Source organism: Solanum stenotomum, chromosome 3 (genome assembly GCF_019186545.1).
Source record: "Solanum stenotomum isolate F172 chromosome 3, ASM1918654v1, whole genome shotgun sequence".
NCBI lineage: Eukaryota > Viridiplantae > Streptophyta > Magnoliopsida > Solanales > Solanaceae > Solanum > Solanum stenotomum.
The window spans coordinates 15,699,379-15,720,173 of NC_064284.1; the positions used below are offsets into that span (position 1 = coordinate 15,699,379).

The window sequence follows — 20,795 nt, forward strand, 5'->3', positions numbered from 1 at the left end:
ATCGAAGGGAAAAAAGTCTGAATATATTCGAACTTTGATCGAAATTGTTGTAACAATACCGAACTTTGGAAAGATCTTTTACTCCTGCACTATTTAATAGTGTATTTTAAAGGTATATATGTGCCCACGTAGACATCATAAATATTACATATTATAAATAGTAAGGTGTTCATGTGAACACATATATACCTTTAAAATGCACTATTAAATTGTGCAGGATAAAAGGTCCTCCATAAAGTTTGGTATCGTAACAACAATTTCGGCCAAAGTTGAAGTATTTTTCAAACCGATAAACTGCTCAGAACATATTTAAAGGATTATTTTGAACCTATCCAAAAATTAAAGGATCATTTTGTCATGTACATTTTTTTTCTCTCTCTGCCGAGCGGGAAAAGGTTTTTGAGGGACCATACCATATTTCAAATGCAAATCCACCTCTCTCCGTCTAAATCCTAACGTTTCCATTTCTTACCCAAAATCCACTGTTCCCCTTTTTGAATTTCACTCGCCAAGTTCTGCAGGATTTCATCAATAAACGGTAAACTCTCCACTTCTTATCACTTATTTCGGATTTAGTAGCAATCATCAGTTGTTAGTAGAGATTATAAATTGTCGTTTTTGAACTTGTAGATTAGAAATTGACTTGTATACTATGCTCTATGTTTTGAATCATCCCGTCAATTTCGATCTGAATTTGTATCCGTTTTAATCCAATCTAAACAACAGGTAGCTGCTTGTCTGCAGTAATTGTGCGATTTTTTTTGGTTTTTGAAATTACTGCTAGGATTATACATGTTTGTATATTTGTGTCAAAATTAAGAAAATATTGTTTTCCCCCTCAGAATAATTTTGAAGATGGGTGTGGAGAACTACCATGTGATAGAGCTTGTAGGCGAGGGCTCTTTTGGGAAGGTGTACAAAGGGAGGCGAAAGTATACTGGCCAGGTACATTTTATTTTAGTGCTTTTGCTGGTTATTCTAATTATTTTTTTATCTCTTACTTTTAAATTTGATTGCTTTCAGACGGTTGCAATGAAATTTATTCCGAAACATGGGAAAAGCGAGAAGGACATTCACAACTTAAGGCAGGAAATTGAGGTATTCTTGTGCTACTTACCTTTTTGGTGTTTTTGCTTGTGAATACTCCTGTTCGAGAAGCTAGGTTTACATAATGTGGTTCAAAAAATATTTCCTTGGATTTTTCGGGGACAGAATGATTATGAAGTTCTGTGATCTTATCTAATCTCTCTCAATTGAGTTTGTGCCATATATTTCTGTTTCATCTAGATTTTACTGTTTGTTGAAGCTCTACTTGTGCTGTCTCTATTTTCTCATAGAGGTTATTCAAATGGTGCAGATCCTCAGAAAGTTGAAACATGAAAATATTATAGAGATGCTCGATTCTTTTGAAAGCCCACAGGAGTTTTGTGTCGTTACAGAATTTGCTCAAGTAATTGGTCTCCTCTATCTATTTATCTCTCCTTCAAAAGTTAGAGCACAATGCCATTTGCATTTCCTCCAACATGCATAGAGACATATTGAATTTCTATGGCTGACTAATGAAAACTATCATATCCAGGGTGAGCTGTTTGAAATTCTTGAAGATGACAAAAGCCTCCCTGAGGAACAAGTGCAAGCAATTGCAAAGCAATTGGTAACCTACACAGAATTTCAATTTCTTTTAATATGTACATTGCTTTCTTCCTTCAACTACTAATCTGCAGAGGAATTCCATCATGATCCCACATTTATATCTTTGTTTTTTATTTATTTATTTAACTGTATTTTTCTGTTCATTTTCAGGTAAGAGCACTGCATTATTTACACTCAAATCGTATAATACACCGTGACATGAAACCACAAAATATTCTCATTGGTGCTGGATCTATTGTCAAGGTTAGTAGCTGAATTTTATGACTAATTTGTAGTATGGACCAATAATTTCATGGAATTGTGTTATTGGATATTACATAAAACACAATTCACACTTTTTTATCTTATGGATGTTATTCTAGTTATGATCTCTTTGTTAACCAGTTAGTGTTATATGGTTTTGCCCATTCAAAATGTTGTGATTTCATGTTAAACTGCAGTCAGTGGTTCCTCTTTTTGGTTTATGATTGCGTATGAGGTGATGTCTCTCCTAACATGCTTAGAAATTGAGTTATAGTGGAGCAAGCATAAAACTCCATCAAAAGATTTGTTTCTTATTCACCATCAGTTCCTTTGTGACTTGTGAGTATATTTTGACATCATTCAGTTCAACTGGCAGCAGTGGCAGAATGTTGACTGAAGGTTTGCACTTTGCACTATAGAACGATTGTAAGACTGGCAATGCAATTTGGGCCAACATATCCACAAGACGAGTGAGGCAAAACTGCGTATTTAAGATGGATATGCAATCATTTAAGGTTACAAATAATCAGCTTAGGCGAAAAAGTGCAATTATTATAGATAGACGATAACATAAGAGAAAGTCACTTGAAGTTTTGGTCATGTCCTACATAGACCTTTAGATGCATCAGTCTATAGATGTGAAATTATGATAATTGAGCTAAAAGGGGATAGATGTAGACCTAAAATCACATGGAAAGGGGTTGTCTTGAAAGACATACAATTCCTGAAATCAACACAGCCTTAAAAAAAAAATATGGAAGAAAAAGATCCATAGAGGTGATACCATCAAGTCGGGATTAAGGTTTATTCATGTTGTTTTCCTTGCTTTAGGTCCAGTCCATTTGGAGACTTCTAGAGATTTGTATGCTAGTGAAAAATGTTGAGATTTCCTTACATTAGGTCCAATTATTGAGCATTGCAGATGCATCAAAATGGAGTGAAATGGATGGTTAAGATTTTACAGATTATGATAGCCAATCCCAACTGATTCAAGCGTAGTTTTATTGTTGCATTGTCTTCATGCATTCACTACTTTTTTTTTCCAGGGATCTACTCTTATTTTAGTTCCTTGGGGGAACATAATTTAGCTTATTCATTGGTATGTTCTGTGGCTATATGACAACTAGCCTGCTAAATTTGTTAAAGCATTATTACAGAACGAGAACTTGCGATGATACTGTAAAATGTGTTAGAGCTAGTTTGTCTTGGTTTTTTTGTGAATGATATGCCAGTGTATAACGTGGTGCTTGTTGTACTCTGCATCCAGCAGCAAAGATGTAACCTATCTTCTCATGTCTCTTCTATTTTTCTTTTTTTATTTAACAGCTTTGTGACTTTGGTTTTGCACGAGCCATGTCCACAAACACAGTAGTTCTGCGATCCATAAAAGGTGAATTTCAATCAAGTGGTTGATACAAACTACTGTTGGTCTACTCTGCTCCTGATCCTCGGTTCTCTTTCATTTTCTTAGGTACACCATTGTATATGGCTCCAGAATTGGTACGAGAACAACCATACAACCACACTGCTGATTTGTGGTCTCTTGGTGTTATCTTGTATGTGACATCTACTTTAGGAATGTTTTCAGTGTTCTGAATCACTTCAAAAAGATAATTTGCGATTATTGGAAACAACTTTCCTTCTGGCTGGAGGGAAGCTTGAAGTCTTTCTTAGACGAAAGGAGCTCCTTTGATTTTAAGAAGAAAAAAAAAGAACAAAATTTACAGCTAGGAGGCATTAATAATTACAACTTTTACAACTACAACACAAATCTCCTGTAATTAATAATTGACCTTCTTCTTCAACGGTATTTCTCCTAATGAATTTAATCAACCGATTTTATGCAGATATGAGCTGTTTGTTGGTCAGCCTCCATTTTACACTAATTCAGTTTATGCTCTTGTTCGTCACATCATCAAGGTAACCAAGATTACTCTTGAATAGATTTTGGATCTAGAGCTGTGGTTGGTTAGACCTCTAACTTGTAAACACACTTATTCTCAGGACCCAGTTAAGTATCCAGACAATATGAGCTCAACCTTCAAGAGTTTTCTGAAGGGCCTGCTTAACAAGGTTTCCCTCTATATAATTAAAGCCCTTACACTTCTATATTTTTAGCTTCCTACTTTTGATCTAGTGATCATTCTGTGAATCAGGTACCGCAAAATAGACTGACTTGGCCAGCACTTCTTGATCATCCATTTGTTCAAGAAACATTGGAGGATGTGGAAGCTAGGGTAATTACAGATATTGAAAAGCAAGCTACTTATTTTGAATCTTCCATTTTGGTCTTTCATTAATGGAACAATTTATCAAAATAACAGGAGATTCGTGCTGCTGCAGCTACTACAAAGGGATCTGATGCAACTTGGAGGGGGAAAGGAGATATTCAATCAACTCAGCTGAATGTTGCAACACCCGAAAGTAAGACTTCCATTCACATATCAGATTGCATGTCTAATTTTTCTTAATTCATCTATCTCAAGGGATATCATTGCAGGTAAAAATCATATTCAAGCTGTAAGTGGAAATGGAAACACAGGGAACCTTCAGACTGAGGTTCATTTGAAGAGTCCAGACGTCACAGTCAATGCTTCACCAGAGGAGTTCCCTGGTTTCTCACAGCCTGATGATATTGTACAGTCAGGTTAGTTGTGTTCAGGTCTAAAGAATAGGCTAAATTTTCTATTTATGTGATCATGCTGCAAAATCTTGGGGTTACTATGTGCTCATATACAATGCAACTGATATAACTGTTTTCAACATAGGCAACAAAGGAAGAACTTTATTCTTTTATTTCCTCTTTACTAATTGTAATTTGATTAAAACATAGGACCTGTATATAGTTAATCTTTTTCAAAAAGAATTAGTATTAAATCCTGAACGTTGAAATAATTAAGTCAATATCTCATACAAGAGTCAAACCATGATAAGTAAGGAATGGTGTAAATGTAACTCTTGTCATGATGTTCATTTAATTTTCTTTTTTAAATTGATTCGAAGTGGCTCTATAGTTACTCTCTTTGTTTCTGATCATGCAAGTAACTGAATATTTTCTTCTTTCGCACCACTATGAGACAAACGACCACCAACTGTAGGTTTTGCTTGAGGTATAGTAGCTCCTATCAGTTACACTGTTATCACTGACACTAGGCATTGAGTTTTCGTCTGTACGAAGGACAAACACAATGTTCAGCTTTTTGAAGAATTGTCTGTCGATGCTGTATGCATGTAATACAATATTTGTAATACTATTACTTATCTGAATTTTAGATGCACAGTAATAACACTTTCTTTCTCTGTCGGTTTCTTTAGCTCATCTTTCTTACCTTCTTGTGACATTTGAATTTCATCATAAGTTAGTTCTTGCTCATGCTTCTAACTGTGTAGTAACTAATAGTATCCCATTCATATGTTTCTGTTCATTTTTTGTGTTTGTTTCAGAGAGGGGAGGATCAAATAATCTTTACCAACTTTCCTAAATCACATCCAGTATTTTATAAATATCCATGATTTATGTTGTCTTTTCAGGTTGTCAGGTTTTAGACCGACTGGAAAACAACTCCCGAACAGTTAAGGGTGCAAAAGTTATTGGTCAAGATAATGATGCATTATCAGCTATTTTAGTTCCGCTAAGAAACTTGTGTGATGAATCAAAAGTTCCTAGCAGGTAAATAGAGTTTTGTATAAGAGGTGTGTAGCATCTTATTTGATTAGACATGATATTGTATAGTTATTCAACGAGTAGGTATCATATTCATCACTCCCTCTGTTTCAATTTGTTTGTCTTACTTTCTCGTTTAGTTTGTTAAAAAAAGAAGGCCTCTTCCCCTTATTTGGAAACTCTTTAATTTCAACATCTCGCATGACATGTTTAAGACCACAAGATTAAAGGGCATTTTGGTACATTATACATATCCTTAGTTTAAGACCACAAGATTCAACAATCTTCTTTACTTTCTTAATCTCCGTGCCAAGTCAAACTAATACAAACAAACTGAAACAGAGAGAGAACTTGGTAGTTTCTAGATTAATTGTTCAGCTTGTTTTGTCACTTTCTTACTGTCTAATTTGCATCCAATTGATAGCGTTGATGATATTGAGGATTTCTTTACCCTGCCACAATAATGCTATGAGAATGAATTCCATCTGCATGTTTGTAAATAATTAAAGGAGAAAGATTAATTTTCATTTTCAGAGGTTTTGCTACTAGAGTTTGACTTTTTGTATCATTTATCACACCAAAGTTAGTAATATTTTATGGTTACAAGAATTGAAATCTTGTTGAAGTAAGTAGGCACACAATTGTTACTTTTGATATTACTAACCTGCTTGCTTCTTGCACAGGGATCACGATTTTGTCATATTAAACCAATCACTTAGAATCCTTTCAAACTTAGTTGCAGCCGGTGCAATCAACTCAAGTGGGACTCTTGATCAAATTATCTGTGTACTTCTTGGTTTGACTTCTACTGTACTTAAAGTCAGGTCTTCTAATGCAGCTGAATTGCTGATGAAGGTAATTTTGTGGGAACCATCCTCATTCACCAGACCAAATTTGAAAAGGAAGAAGTTTTGCCCTGATATGGGTTTCTTTCCTTGTGAACTCTAATTACACATCTTTTCCATGAACTTCGATGATATAGCTATAATCTCAAACTTTGCAGCTTCATTCTTGTCCAAACTTTAGTGTTAAAATAAGAAGGAAAACAGAGCCATGTTTCACTAGGACCAATATGCATTTTGGATAACATATATCCTTCAATACAATTTTCACTTATATTTCTGATATTGTTTTGCTTCCTTAAAAAATTATGATCTTGTGGTCTTGACTGTTTTGCAGAGTTTTTCAGTCACCAAAAAAATGTTAGATAACTGTGGAGGTGCTATTGGTAGCTCATGTTTAGGGCATTGGAGAACTCTGCTTGTGTTGTACTCACAGGTTAGGTTTTTGAACATGGAAAACTATGCACATATGTCAACTTGTATATTTGTTTTAAACTGTCATATACAATTATACAGGTCATAAATAATCTGGATGATGCTTCTGGTCGAGTTTTGTCTGAGTCAACTGGTTGCATTGCAGCTATATTGTTTCGAGTGGCTCAGGCTCTTAAAGTATCATCTTCTCCACCAACCCTAATAGGAACTCTGAAAGAGCTTCTAGACCATGCTAGCAGTTCTGGCATAGCAGACCTTTTGATTTTGTGCTTAGCTACATCAGGGTCAGGTTCCTCAAATTTACTGCGAGCTGCTGCTGAAGCCTGCAGGGCTCTTTGGTTGCTGGTGGATGCATTTGAACTTCTTTCTCTAAGAGAAAATAGATTCCATTTCCCAATTAGCTCTTTGCGAAATCCTTCTTTACATCGACTTGACATCAAGGACCATGAGCGAGGTCCATTACTTGGAGGAGATTCAACAAAAATAATTGATGCCATGACAAAAGCATTTCTAAGATCCAAAGCAGTACAACTGGCTGTTTATTATTGTTTGCATCAACGTCTTGAGGCTTCTATCTGTGGTGGAGTACAGGTGTCTATCTCTTTGCTGCCATTTACTATGTTTTACTGGTACTTGCTTGATAAGTTTTCACTTGTTGGACTTTTGTGGATGTTTGAAGCACAGTAACTTGGATCTTCTATTTTCTCTGTTTCTCTCCCTCAGTTTTATTTACAGATCACCAATGTCCATTTCTCAGTTAACATTTACCATCTCTAGGCCAATAATTGCATCGCAAAATGTTCTGGAACACTTACTAACTGGCATTTGATGAAAGGTTCTGTGCTATTATTATTATTATATCTTAGTTGGTGGTCCTGGTCTCACATAGTTAGTTGCTCAAATACTTCCGTTCCCACTTATAGCAAGCAGATGCAGTAAAGCAAGACTGCTCTCTCCTTCATCTCTCCTAGACACGACCTCTGGTAATGTAACATGAAAAGGAAGAATAATGCATGTTAAAGTAGCAGGACAAGGTCCGTTGAGCTTGAATCGAAAATCAAGAAGTGAAGTGGGTGCTTCTTTGAAGTGAAGTACTCAATTCATGACACTAAAGAACCAAACATATATGAATCTAGTACTATGGCGGTCAAATTACAATAAAAATATCTGATATCAGTATCCAATATATAATAATGCTGATATTGATCCAATTCTTCAAAGTTGATATTCAACGAACCAATCAGTTCTCATTAGGTTCACTTTGGGCACAATTCTATAAAGCGATACCTCCTTGCTTCACTTTGCTGCTTTGGTTTAAGCAACAAAGCAATGACTTTTGATGACACTGACGCATACTCTTTGAAGAAACATCTAATTGGGCTATTATATCTCATCGTGAGAATTTACTCTGTTCTGTTTTTTCACATAAAAGTGCACCGTGAAAGTAGGTTAGGTTTTATGGACGATGAGTAAAGTAGCTTATATTGTGTGTCTCTAGTCTAGTCACATGTCAAAATTATTAACTAATGCTTCTTTTTTTTCAGCTTGTTCTGAGGTGTTGCTTGCATAGTGGAATTGTTGCCACTATCCTGTGTGGTCTGCCCAGTTCTCTTCCCGTTACTACAGTCGTGAGTGGAGGAGGAGATGGCACTATTGTTTCAGAGCTTTTCTCTGTACTATCATCAGCTAAGAAATCACGTGGAGGAGAAGCAAATACCTTGGTTCTGCACTTAAGCCTTCTTCTTGCCACCATCGCCCAATGTCTAAAGGCATCAGGAAGGAATTCTGCCTTGTTCATTTTAACTACATCTTCAAGAAAGCAGCTCACTCGGCTCTCTGATCTTGCACATTATTTCTCTGCTGATGTGCAGTCATTATGCCAACCTCATTCTGCATCTGCAATGCTAGCTCTAGCATCCATTCTGTCTCTTGAAACTGGCTGCACAGTTGAAACTACCATTCTTGACATAGCTGTGCCAATGATCCCTAGGACTGCCAAGCTATGTGAATACCTTAGGAATCCTGTTAATGAACAAGATGGAAGTATGTTTAGTGGAATGCTTTCACATTGGCATGGCCTAAGAGATGGATCTATTGGGTTATTGGACATACGACTGAAGAAGGAAGGACCATTGGCTGTGCAACACTCCTGTGCAAGTGGTATTCCACAGCTTCTTATTGATTTGTTATCAGGCAACATTACAGAGGCCTCTTCTGAAGAATCCAATTTATCGAAAGATCATATTGGGCTATCACCAATTGGAGTTCCATGGAGCATTTCATTGCTTTGTCAATGTCTTACTGGGGGGGTGTCCACTTTTCGTCATATATTGCTCAAGACGGAGCATGTCAAGGTCATATCAGATTTGATATTGGACATGCATCTTAAGCTAGTCAAATCTTGGACTGGACCTGGTGGTGGGGTGGATGGGATTAGGGATACAATAAATACAGTTATAGATCTTTTGGCATTTCCTTTTGTGGCTGTACAGAATGGTCTCGGTTTGCCATCTGCTACTGCTTCAGTGAATAGTGGATTTCTCCTTAATGTTGGTTCACCTGGTGGAAGAGTTTGTCCTGAAGACAAGGACATGGTGAAAGCAATTGAATCACATTTGGGGAAGTATACTCAAATCTTATTGGAGGTTTGACTTTGCATCTTCCCTTCAAATAATTTTATTTAAAATATTGTGTACTTCAAGGATTAGGTTCTGAGTGTGGTTTACAGTTTGTTGGCCAAATTTCAAAGGATAATCATGGAAATGTAAGCATGAACGATCACAAGTACAAGCCATTGAGCCAAGCTAATTGCAAGTTGGGCATAATGCCAACTAGGAGTCATTATATGTGTCATCAGTAGATGATTCTCCATATAGTTTTTAAGCTTTGAATAACCAAGTATGTATAAAGAGACACATTTCCTAGCATCATTCAACCGCATGGATGGCACACATGGTCCTCTGTACTTCACCTTTTGTCCTCTCTATAGGAAAAATTAATGAGATAACACACCCTAGTATAACATTGGATTGGATAACCCATGATAGATATGCTCTGTGCTTGCAGGTAGGAGTTCCAGGCATTATTCTTCGGTGTTTGGAACACATGGAATCCAGAGATAAAGCGAGACCTGTTGCATTTCTTGCCAAAATGACAGCACACCGACCTCTTGCTGTTCAACTATTGGGTAAAGGATTGTTGGATCCTAGAAGAATGAAGTCTCTACTTGATGGTTCATGCCCCGGAGAAGTTGTTCTGGATGTTCTTATGGTTGTTTCAGATTTAGCTCGCATGGATAAGGTCAATTCTTAACTGCACGTACTCTCTTAGTTGATCGATGGTGAACTTCAGTGACTTTTAATTTTTTATTGATAATGTCATTGGCTGTTTAATCACTTAAAATGTTTTTGATACCTCCTCTACTATTCATGATTTTTTTAATTGCAATATGTGGAAAATAAGAATATATGATCTTTAAAGTTGGGTTTGTATGGTCATAGTTAACTAAATTTGTGAAACGTAAGTTTGAAGTTGGTCATTCATTTTAAGTGATTTTAACTGTTACGGATTGTTTAGTTTTTGTGTTTTAAACTGTTATCTATATCAAACATGATATCATAGTCTAGTCAAGAATTTTAGTCTCCAGCCTTTCTCATGGGACGCAGGTCATATGTTTGTTTCGGTATTAAGGGAGTACCTTGTAATTAGTGTGACATGTTAAAACATCATTTTATGTTGTGGACTCATTTATTGATACTTATTCGACAGAGATGTCTGTAATCATTGAAGAGCTTGTTTGTACCACATAAATTTTCTCAACTATGCTGACGCTGGTTATAACTGTCATATGCATCCAGGCCTTCTATGAATACGTTGATGGGGCAGCTATCTTGGAGTTTCTGAAGGGCTTCCTAACTGATAAAGATCCTAATGTGCGTGCCAAAACATGCAGTGCTATAGGAAATATGTGTCGTCACAGCTCCTATTTCTATGCATCACTGGTAATCTTCCTGAATAACCTCTGGTTTCATCTAAATCTAGTTTAAACCAAAATGATCTTTCTTTTGTAGTTTTGACATTACTGTCTATTGAGGTTTTGCAGTTTAGAGTTTGTCCCTCTTCAACTTATTTCATTTAAGACATGAAATTGGAATTTTTTTAATTTTATTTTGTCTAAGAACTCAGAAATCAAGTTTCATTCAAATTAGTTAATAATTATTATAATTCTTACTCTTCGAACTCAGTTGTTTTTTTTCCTATTTTGTAGGCAAAGCGCGGTATCATTAGTCTTCTCATTGACCGATGTGCTGATTCTGACAAAAGAACGCGGAAGTTTGCTTGCTTTGCTGTAAACCTTTTGTTTGCTTTCACACTGTTTGATAGAATCAAATTACTTTTTAATCTCAATCAAACTATAGTTATGAATTGTTGGCTGAGGAAAATCTTTCTCCATTTGTAGATCGGCAATGCTGCCTATCATAATGAGCTGCTGTATGATGAGCTCAGGAGATCCATTCCTCAGCTCTCATATCTGCTGCTTTCAGCAGAGGAAGACAAAACCAAGGCCAATGCTGCTGGGGCACTGAGTAACCTTGTCCGCAACTCCAACAAACTTTGCGAAGATATCGTCTCTAAAGGAGCCATGCAGGTTTTTCATGCCCCTGTCATGTTTTACCTTCACAATTCCTTATTTGCTTAGCAAACCAAACATATTGTTTCTTTTTTATTTGTGAAGATACTGTTTCTAAACTAGAATGTTTTAAGAGCACATCACTTTATACTAGTTTCTAGTGCCTGGATGGAAATGCCTTAATGCATGTGGTATCTTAATAGAGAATGCTGAGTGTGTTCAGCAAACTCCCCTTACTAAAGCTGATGGTGCTTTTTTCCCAGGCGTTACTGAAGCTGGTGACAGATTGTTCCGTGGTAGCTCTTAGCCCCAGTAGAAAAGATACAATAAATGAGTCTCCTTTAAAGATAGCATTATTTTCCCTGGCGAAGATGTGTGCTCATCCACCTTGCAGACAGTTCCTCCGCACATCCGAGCTATTTCCAGTGATTAGGCAGCTTCAGCAGTCACCAGAATCAACAATAGCTAATTATGCCTCTGTCATCGTCAAGAAAGTTACAGAAGTAAATTAATTATTGATTTACTCGAAATATAACAGCCACTGAATTGAAGCTCATCTCTCATGTGCCGCTATGAAAAGGTTGATCTACTCTCTGTCAGCTTATCATGCATTGCTTTTGTTCAGTCGAAGCAACATAAGGTCATAAATGGCTTGAGGTTGCAAAAAGTATATATGTAACTACTGGCTTTCATAACTTGTACTATGTGTCTCAAAATATGTATAACACGGTTGGTTACAAGCTAGTAATATTTTTTTTTGGCAGCAGCTCCATTCTTGTTCTTGTTACAAGTATGATATAATGCTGTTATCCACTTTTAACATGGATGCAAAGCTCTGCGTATCCTTTATTTTGTATATCCTGGGCTAAAGCTCAAGATAGCTGCTCCATTAGCTCCCCTTGTTAAGGGCTCCTCAATGCTTAAAAAGTTGATAGATGATGCACCACTTGAGCAACAATATGTAAATTTGCAATTAATTGTCCGAAATTCATACAACATGCAAAAGTTTTTTGAAAAAACATCTGCAATATTTCCACAAATCTGGCATTTAAACCTTGAATTTTTGCAAGACCAAGTTTATTTCTGCAGACCAAATTTTCTTTCAGTATATAATTATTTCCTCCCAAGTCCCACAACAGCTCTTGCTCACTGTGTAATTATAACTCGCAAACCACAAAATATAAACCACACACTAAGCAACATCTATTAGCAAAAATAATGCATGTTAGCTATGTGTATAGTCTCTTGTTTGATTTTACTTTTTCATGCTATGTATATATTATTAACCCTCAAAAGCACTTTTACATCTACATAAGAAATAATCTATACATAACTAATACAAGCATTTTTAATAATACATTATTTTAATACACTACCAAACAACCCAATCATTCCCCAACAAAGTATTAAAAAAAAATTGGACTAAGAATTGTAGAGCTTTACCCCGTGAGGGGAGCCCTTGCAAAAATTCTCAACGGCCAAGGCAGAACCAAGGCCGAAGAGGGGGTTTGGAAATAGTTTTCAACCAGCAATAGACGCGCCTCGGTTAGAACCTCACTAGCTGCGTCATTGCCCCAAGCGCAAAGATGATTTCAACCATCTATTACCTTAGCTTTTTATAATCTTCGCTTACATCCGCTTTCACTTATTTCCCGATATGGGACCATTACTTTGATACTCACTGGTTGAAATGGATTGTTTAATGGAGTTCTCTTGGACAAAAAGATTGAATAAGAGGTGTCCTACAAATTGGAACAAAGGAACTAACAAGTTCAATATTTTTATGAACTTAAAAGCTTATCCAAATACCGTCGTAACTTTAGCTCCCGCTTGAACATGCATTTTACTTGAGAAAAAATAAAATTTTATAAGTGGAAGTACTAAAAACCCAAAAACTGACTAGTTATGGGGAGTTTGAAAAAATATTTAAAGATTTTGATTTTCAAAATCTAATCAAATGTCAATAAGATACTACAACAACAAATTCATTGTAATCCCACAAATGGAGTTCAGGGAAGATAGAATATACACAGACCCTACCCTTACCTCGTAGAGATAGATAGACTATTTTGATGGACCTCGCCTTACGACAAAGCATATACAAGCAGTTTGAAAAAGGGTATACAAAAATAAGAGCAGTAACAATAACAAAATAATGTGTAGATCAGTACAACATATAGTGTATGCATAGTATGACAAAAAATAATGTGATATTCGTAGCACAAAAAAAATATAGGTAGTAGCCCCTCCCCCCTCTAAAAAATAATTCGAGAATAATGTTAATACTATCGGTAAGGATGGATGTCCAAGTACCACCACCAAGCTTATCCGCTCAACTACCAACTAAACTTCTACCCTAATTCTCAACCTTCAAATAGGGGTGGACATTCGATTCTTCAGTTCATTTCTTTCAAATTTTGATTATTTTTTTCCAATGGTGCTCACCGAATACCATACCAAACAACTTCTGTTTGGTTCAATATTCTACGAATAATATACAATATGACACATCATCTTCGATATATCGCGTCAGTTTATCCATGACCAGTAAAAAATGAAACGATCTAAAGCCCGATCCCTAATGCAATCCTATCATGGCCAAACACAAAAAACTGCTCCCAAAATCTATGACTAACGCTAGCTAAAAATTTTGACAAAAATGCCCCATGTTTCACTTTCACCAGGCCTCTTTATGTTTCATTAACGTGAAAAATGGACTGGGCCCAGTTGACAAAGTGAAGGCTAAAGTGGGCCTAACATACGCGCTCCACGCGTTGCCGTATTTGCAGAAACAATTCGTTCGGTTTACTTCTCACTGTTAACCAGTGAGTCAAATACTGTAACCACTGATTTAGACTTGACTCAATCTCCTCTTTCATCAATTCACAAAGCCAAAATTCAGATTCAGGCGATAAATTCTTGCGATTCTTCAATTCCTCCGGTGATCAATTTCACCAGAAGCGAATAGATATGAACTTTCCCTAATTTTGAATGGAAACCCTAACCCTAAATTTCATTTTTTCTATTAGATCTTCATGTTGTGCGCTTCTTCAATTCCAGTTGTGTCTTTTCTTTTCCGGTGGGTGAGCGATCAAAGCCCCTTATAATCTACGCCTGATCGTTGAGTTTTGTTGATTTGAAGACGGGTAGGTGAGTTGGTTGCCCTAACTATTTATGGTTTGCATGAATTTGAAACGTAATTGATGTTGTATTGGTTTAGAATTATAGTACAGAATTGGGTTTGGCGAGAAAAATATGAAAGAAGGAACCGTTGATCTTTTTAGCAGTTTATAGATTGTATAGATAATTGTTTTAAGGAATGGGAAGCTCAGAAACGGAAGGAGGAATGTTGGAATGCGATACTGGAAGTATTGTTTGGGTCCGAAGGCGAAATGGGTCATGGTGGCCTGGTAAAATATTGGGGACTAATGAGCTTTCTGCTACTCATCTGATGTCTCCACGATCTGGAACTCCAGTCAAGCTTCTTGGCAGGGAAGATGCTAGTGTGTAAGTCCCTTTTTCGATGATCTTTTTCTCTTTCTGAAAGACTTTCAATTTTGTTGAAAAATATGACACCAGTATGTACTCAGCCTTATTACTGCATGTTGGTTGTTGAAGACTTGTAATTGAAACAACTTTTGTATTACTATGGTTTTTTATGACAAACATGGGAGTCTTTATTGCAGAGAAATATAAGTTCACGGTAAAAGTTGGACTAAATGCAGTTATAACTGTATGTCAGATAGTTGACGATTAGAGTTGTTTGCTTCATCAAGATAGGTGAAGTAAATTCTGCCTCCGGGGCACTCGTCCAATGGCAAAGGTAGCACAATATGGCATTTGAGCTAGGCTCACTGTCGTGAATATTTAAAAGAGGCAGGGTGTCGTATGGTAAATTAGATGAAAATGAGTGGTCTCACTAGTTCTTTGGCATTGGTAGCGTAGATTCTTAAGCTGGAGGCTATCAGTAACAGCTACACTACACACTGGATGGATTCGGATGCCAAATTTATTTATAGTGGTTGAAGAAATTCCTTTTGCTTTGTGCAGACTGAAAGGAAATGTTGTGCGTAGATTTTTGTTAGGGCAATGCCCTATGTTTATCTTCTTCTTTGATAGCAAATGGATCGCATTTTTCCACAGTTTATATTCATGATAGGCCTTTTTCTCACAATCTATTGGTTGAGACCAAAGCATGCAAAGTTTATTGATTGAGTCTAGCTTGACTGAAACTCTGGAAACTCTAAAACTCCCACTCCCACGCAATTGAGAGGAAAAGAAGATAGAGCGTGAGAGGAAGAAAGGGAAAAGTTGCTACCTTGCTTGGAATTTGGAAAACAGGAGTGGGCTTTACTACTGATTTACAAAAAAATTGGGGATGGGGGATGGACTTCTCCTCAAATCTCTCAGCCAGGCTATGGTGATGCTAGGGGAAAACTTACTTTTAGTGGGGGACCCTAAACATTCGTAGTTGTTACAGAGTTCTAACTTTGGGATTAAATTTAATTTATTCAATATATAACTCTTTTTGGTACTGGAATATCTCTTAATTCATTTTTATGCACAAGGATTTTTTACCCATGTAATAGGCCAGACATTTGGGCTTAATCTCCTTTTTTGCTTGTTCTCTCTAAGAGAAGAGTCTGCCTTTTGCATGAATTACTGGTAAAGTTTGTTAACCATTTGGCCTGGTGATGGGGTTTACTTTTGTTGGACAAATTGCTGTTTGCTTATCCTGGAAAGTGGGTTCATTGTGGTCCCATACTGCCTTTTTAATGGTTGAGACCTTTGAAAGTGTCAATTGTGATGATAAGAGGTAAAAGAACTGTAAAATTTCACATGTTCAAGATAAATGAAATAGGTAAGAACAAAGAAGCCAAAGATGACTAATAATGCCATATTTTAATTGCTCTGTTCACTCTTAATTTCTAGAAATGTTGTTAGTAATTGGTCGAATACTGCATTTTCGTTCCCAATGCCCTCTTATCTTTATTACTTGTGGCTAATATGTACAAACAGCTTATACTCGTAGTATGGTCTGTCATGGTATTTCTCTTTCTTACCAGGGATTGGTATAACTTGGAGAAGTCAAAACGTGTCAAAGCATTTCGTTGTGGTGAATTTGATGATTGTATTAAACGGGCTGAAGCTTCCCAAGGTATGCCTCCAAAGAAAAGAGAGAAATATGCACGTCGAGAAGATGCTATACTTCATGCTCTTGAACTTGAGAGGCTTTTGTTAGACAAAAAATATGGAGCAGGTTATTCATCCACTGATAAGAACAATAAATCTACTGCTGATTTTGTTGGAAGAGAGTCTTTGACGTCATCAGAATACCCGGAAAATGGGAATGGGAGACACATAGGACCTAAGTGCCATCAAGTTTCTACTAGATCTGTTGCCTCCCTTGAGGACAAGAAAGCATTAAATATTTTGACCACAGAGGTACCCAAAGATCGAAATCAACTTAGTGGGGATGTTGATAATTCTGGTGTACTTCCGAGAATGAGAGGTTTACAAGATTTTGGTCTTAGTACTGCTCCTTCTGAACATAATCATTCTCTATCACTTGCTTTAAGTGGTACAGACCAACTTGTGCTTGATAGCAGTGCTCGTGCTGTTCCTGATGAGAGTAATAATGCAGAAGGCCTGGTTAATGTTGAGAAAAGAAGCACATTGGAGAAAAGGAAACCATCAGATGATGCGTTGGTAGAAGACGTCCTTGTCAAGAGGCGCGATAGGCGCCGCCCTCTTGCTCATGTTTTGCAGAGTTCTGAAAATTTGCCAGTTTCTCTCCCTCAGCCGGAGCCAGCTTCCATTTCCACCTCTGGTACAGGAAAGGAACTGCCTCAAGTTGAATCACTTACAAAGAATATCAGTTTTAGGTATCTGGCAGTTGAACCTAGCAACAGTTTATGTGTTGACGAGAGTCATCAATCCCAGATTGAATTTCCAACATTGAAGACTGAAGATAACAATTGTTCTCATCCTGTTGTCTTGTGTGAACAGAATGGTTGTGGTTCAACAGAGTTCACTGAAACTGATTCAACCGAGTCAGATTCTCTGGAATCAGATACCGATGATGAGTTGGCTACACTCTCAGGTTCTCCATTTTTTCTCTTCACCCTTGACCCTTATATGTGCATCATTTACTTATTATTTTTCTCCAGTTGAAGATAAAAGAAATTACAAGTTAAGAAATGAAGCAGAATTATACTATTGAAATCTTTGATCCTTATTGCTCCAAAAGTTAAATATTTGGAGTCCTTGAAGATTACATGGATTAGCTGAACTATTTTTTTTTTTGGATAAGGTAAATAATATTATTAACAATGGGAATGAAAGAAGATATTATTAGCTGAACTATGTCATTTTTTTAATGCCTGAGTCACTTTTTGCATGAACTACTCTTTGTTTAGTAGAAAGTGCTGAATTTTTCTCAAGGAACATTTCGTCTTTTGTGTTCATCCCTTTCTGTGCATCAAATTATAACTTATACTCCGGAACTACAAAACAAATTATAACTAGTACTCCATTTTCTGGTTCTTTCTATTAGTACGCATGTTTTCCCATGACCATTGTCATTCTTGTTGGCAGATGAGTCAAAAGGCTTGTACTGGGAATTTTAGGGTAGAAACTTCTTCATAACCAGTGAGCAAGCCCAATGGAGTTGTCTAAGCATGTGCAAGTTCAATTAGGGACTTCCCTGTGCATTGATAGTCTAAGACACAATGCCATCCGAAAGATTTGACCTACCTGCTGAAGCGGATGATTTTCTTGTCTTAACTAATGTTATGTGGTTGGAGTTGTGGTGTTTTATATTCTGTTATGCGCCGGTACATTCTTCGGTGGAGTTTATTGAAAAGAGAATCAGAAGCATCCATTAAAATTTATGAAAAAACTTGGAAGCATCCAATAGAATAATTTAGGTCCCTTTCTTGACAACTTCTCTGGAAGGGATTGCCAGAATGGACCCATATTACTCTGGTTTACATTATCAGCTTGATTTTGGCAACTTCCTTGAATTTTACACCCATATAGTCGTATGTTTCTTTGAAAAGTAACTGATCAAACTTTGTATTAAGAATTAGTATGAAGAGGGTGCTTAGTACAAAATATCTGAAAGACGAAATAGACTTGAAAAAAAAGGTTTTACATAGAGAACAACCTTTCTTTCTTTCTTTTTTTTGAGAAAGGGAAGAACCTATATGAAAGTTCACAGAATGCAGTATGATCTCTCAACATACAAGGACTTAGCCTTTTAGGTGAGCACAAGTACTATTTGTGATTTGTCCAATTCTAGTTGACTCTTGTTGCTAGGTGGAACAGCGGGTTGTGACCTTTTTGTATTCAGGTTTTAAACTTGTAGTGGTTTACCCTTCTCAATAACACTTATCCAGGAAAAAATGCTTTACCCTTCTCAATAACACTTATCCGGGAAAAAAATGCTTGAAGTTACTTTGTCGAGTTCCCTTCCATCCATATCTGTTGACTTATTATACGAAAAATGTAGCAGTGTCTGTTGTGTGTAGCTATTACAGTTTGCTGCTTGCTCAATTTTCCTGTTCTTCTACCATAGAATAGTTTATTGGTAGTTTGCTTCATAGTCATACTTGGGATTGACTTCTTGGTGAACTCGCATCGTTACTAGTTCTCGATATACAATGCTAGAAGTTAGGTATGGTGCAGATCATTTTTTATCATAATTTTGGTGTTAAATGGGTGGTATAATGCATTAATGTTGCCGTGAACTCCAAAATACCTTTTCTGACGCCCCTGGGTCCATGTTCCATTTTACAACCCATTACCCTTATATACATTGCACATTAGCTTATGAAGGAAAAATACATTATACATCGATTCTTCCATGCATATTGCTGCTTGAAATTCCTATGGCAACAATAAATGAGATCACCCATCTTCAGGTGGCCTTTTTTCTCCCATTAAATAGAGAGGGCAAGTGAAGAATAATTTGCTTAGGTAGGCTAATGTAGTTTGTTTGATGTGCAGATGGTGCTGTATCTATAGAATTAGAACCCAAATATCTTGGAAGATCTGAAGCACTACCTGAACATGGTAGCATGAGCAGCGAGGAGGTTGATGATTTTACACTCGCAGATGGCACTTCTCATCCTTGTCATCAGGAATCTGCCTCTTCTGGTTTTGGGGTGTCTAAATGGAAACTAAAAGGGAAAAGGAATAACCGAAGTCTTAACAAGAGGCCTATTGATTCTTTTGATGGAGATCTTGCAAGGAGACCCAGTCATATGTCCACTTTCAAAGAAAAGGGAGGTTATGCTTGTCTTCAGGATGATGTGGTTACAAACTCCAGTGTCCAAATGGCTGGATATGGATCTAAAGCTCCGGGTAGGGCTAGCCGAAACATGTTGAGTTGGGGGGATTTGGCTTGGGATGATCAACCTTCAATTAGAGGATACTGGGAGGAGGCTGACGAATATTTTGATCCTATGAATAGCTACCGTCATGTTGGTGGCAGGACCATGCTGGTAGATGTAGATCTGAAAGTCCAGTCAAGTTATCAGAGAGAACATGTGCCTATGATTTCATTGATGAGTAAGCTAAATGGGCAGGCAATAATCGGGCATCCTATCCAAGTTGAAACCCTTGCAAACGGTTCTACTGACAGCTTCCTTGGGGATATTGATAATTATCCAGAAACATTGGGTTATGATCCGTCACTCCAACCTACATGGAGAACTGCTCGCCGGACTGCCAATGTTCGTGTTCCAAGGCCACATGTATCATCAGCAAAAGATAATCCTGAAGGAATCAAGCATGTCCAGGGTTCTGATCATCACAGAAATGTTCGAAAAGCTACTGTACAGAAGGCAAGCACTACGAGGAAGGCCACTTCCCGGCCTCCCATAGAAAGAACATTTTCAAGAAAGCCAGGGAAAAAGGTTAGTTTATCTTCTAACCAAAAGATAAGGACGCTTTCTTCGATAGCCTCACAGCAGAAACAAAGTAGTGATTCCAACAGTTATCAAGTGGATGGGGCACTCAAACAAGAGACACTACCAACTGTTGTAGCTTGTATTCCGGTAAAGTTAGTCTTCAGTAGGTTGAATGAGGAGTTAGTGGGCCGTCGTCCATAATAATTTTGTAGCATGGGCTAAAGGAAGGCAATACAGGCAATAATATACAAGTAACATGTAAAATTTTACAAGAAATAATCTTATACTTGCTAGTACATCCATCTCTTGCTAATCTTTTTGTCCAGGCAAATGCAGTCTCATGTCCCCCGGCTTGAATGTTAAAGGCAAAGCAGGTAGGCTCTGCTTTGGGACTCTGTTTAGTATGTTAACTT

The 20,795-nt window shown here is 37.0% G+C and overlaps 2 protein-coding genes and 1 non-coding gene across 4 annotated transcripts; 2 read left to right on the top strand and 1 right to left on the bottom strand.

Annotated features, from left to right (window-relative positions):
- Window positions 1-409: 409 nt before the first annotated feature.
- Window positions 410-12,251, top strand: LOC125859962 (serine/threonine-protein kinase TIO). Of its 2 annotated transcripts, none has more exons than XM_049539818.1 (23): window positions 410-538; window positions 843-945; window positions 1,024-1,098; window positions 1,358-1,450; window positions 1,580-1,654; window positions 1,804-1,896; window positions 3,223-3,286; window positions 3,368-3,452; window positions 3,744-3,816; window positions 3,901-3,969; window positions 4,053-4,133; window positions 4,221-4,320; window positions 4,397-4,543; window positions 5,428-5,566; window positions 6,244-6,415; window positions 6,740-6,838; window positions 6,919-7,428; window positions 8,382-9,482; window positions 9,904-10,137; window positions 10,695-10,838; window positions 11,105-11,185; window positions 11,297-11,485; window positions 11,731-12,251. In XM_049539818.1, the coding sequence occupies exons 2-23, from the start codon at window positions 856-858 to the stop codon at window positions 11,977-11,979; spliced, it is 3,963 nt and encodes a 1,320-aa protein (XP_049395775.1). In that variant the 5' UTR covers window positions 410-538; window positions 843-855; the 3' UTR covers window positions 11,980-12,251. The 2 variants fall into 2 exon arrangements, with proteins under 2 accessions (XP_049395775.1, XP_049395774.1); XM_049539817.1 differs by having other exon boundaries at window positions 415-538; window positions 856-945.
- A 651-nt stretch (window positions 12,252-12,902) lies between these two features.
- LOC125861082 (U4 spliceosomal RNA) lies at window positions 12,903-13,055 on the bottom strand. Its single transcript, XR_007445946.1, has one exon. It is a non-coding gene; the product is annotated as a U4 spliceosomal RNA (small nuclear RNA).
- Window positions 13,056-14,206: 1,151 nt separating this feature from the next.
- LOC125857778 (uncharacterized protein At1g51745) lies at window positions 14,207-20,695 on the top strand. The gene is made up of 3 exons (XM_049537419.1): window positions 14,207-14,974; window positions 16,534-17,570; window positions 19,478-20,695. Exons 1-3 carry the CDS (start codon window positions 14,787-14,789, stop codon window positions 20,581-20,583), a joined length of 2,331 nt encoding a protein of 776 aa, XP_049393376.1. The 5' UTR covers window positions 14,207-14,786; the 3' UTR covers window positions 20,584-20,695.
- The last annotated feature ends 100 nt before the right edge of the window (window positions 20,696-20,795 follow it).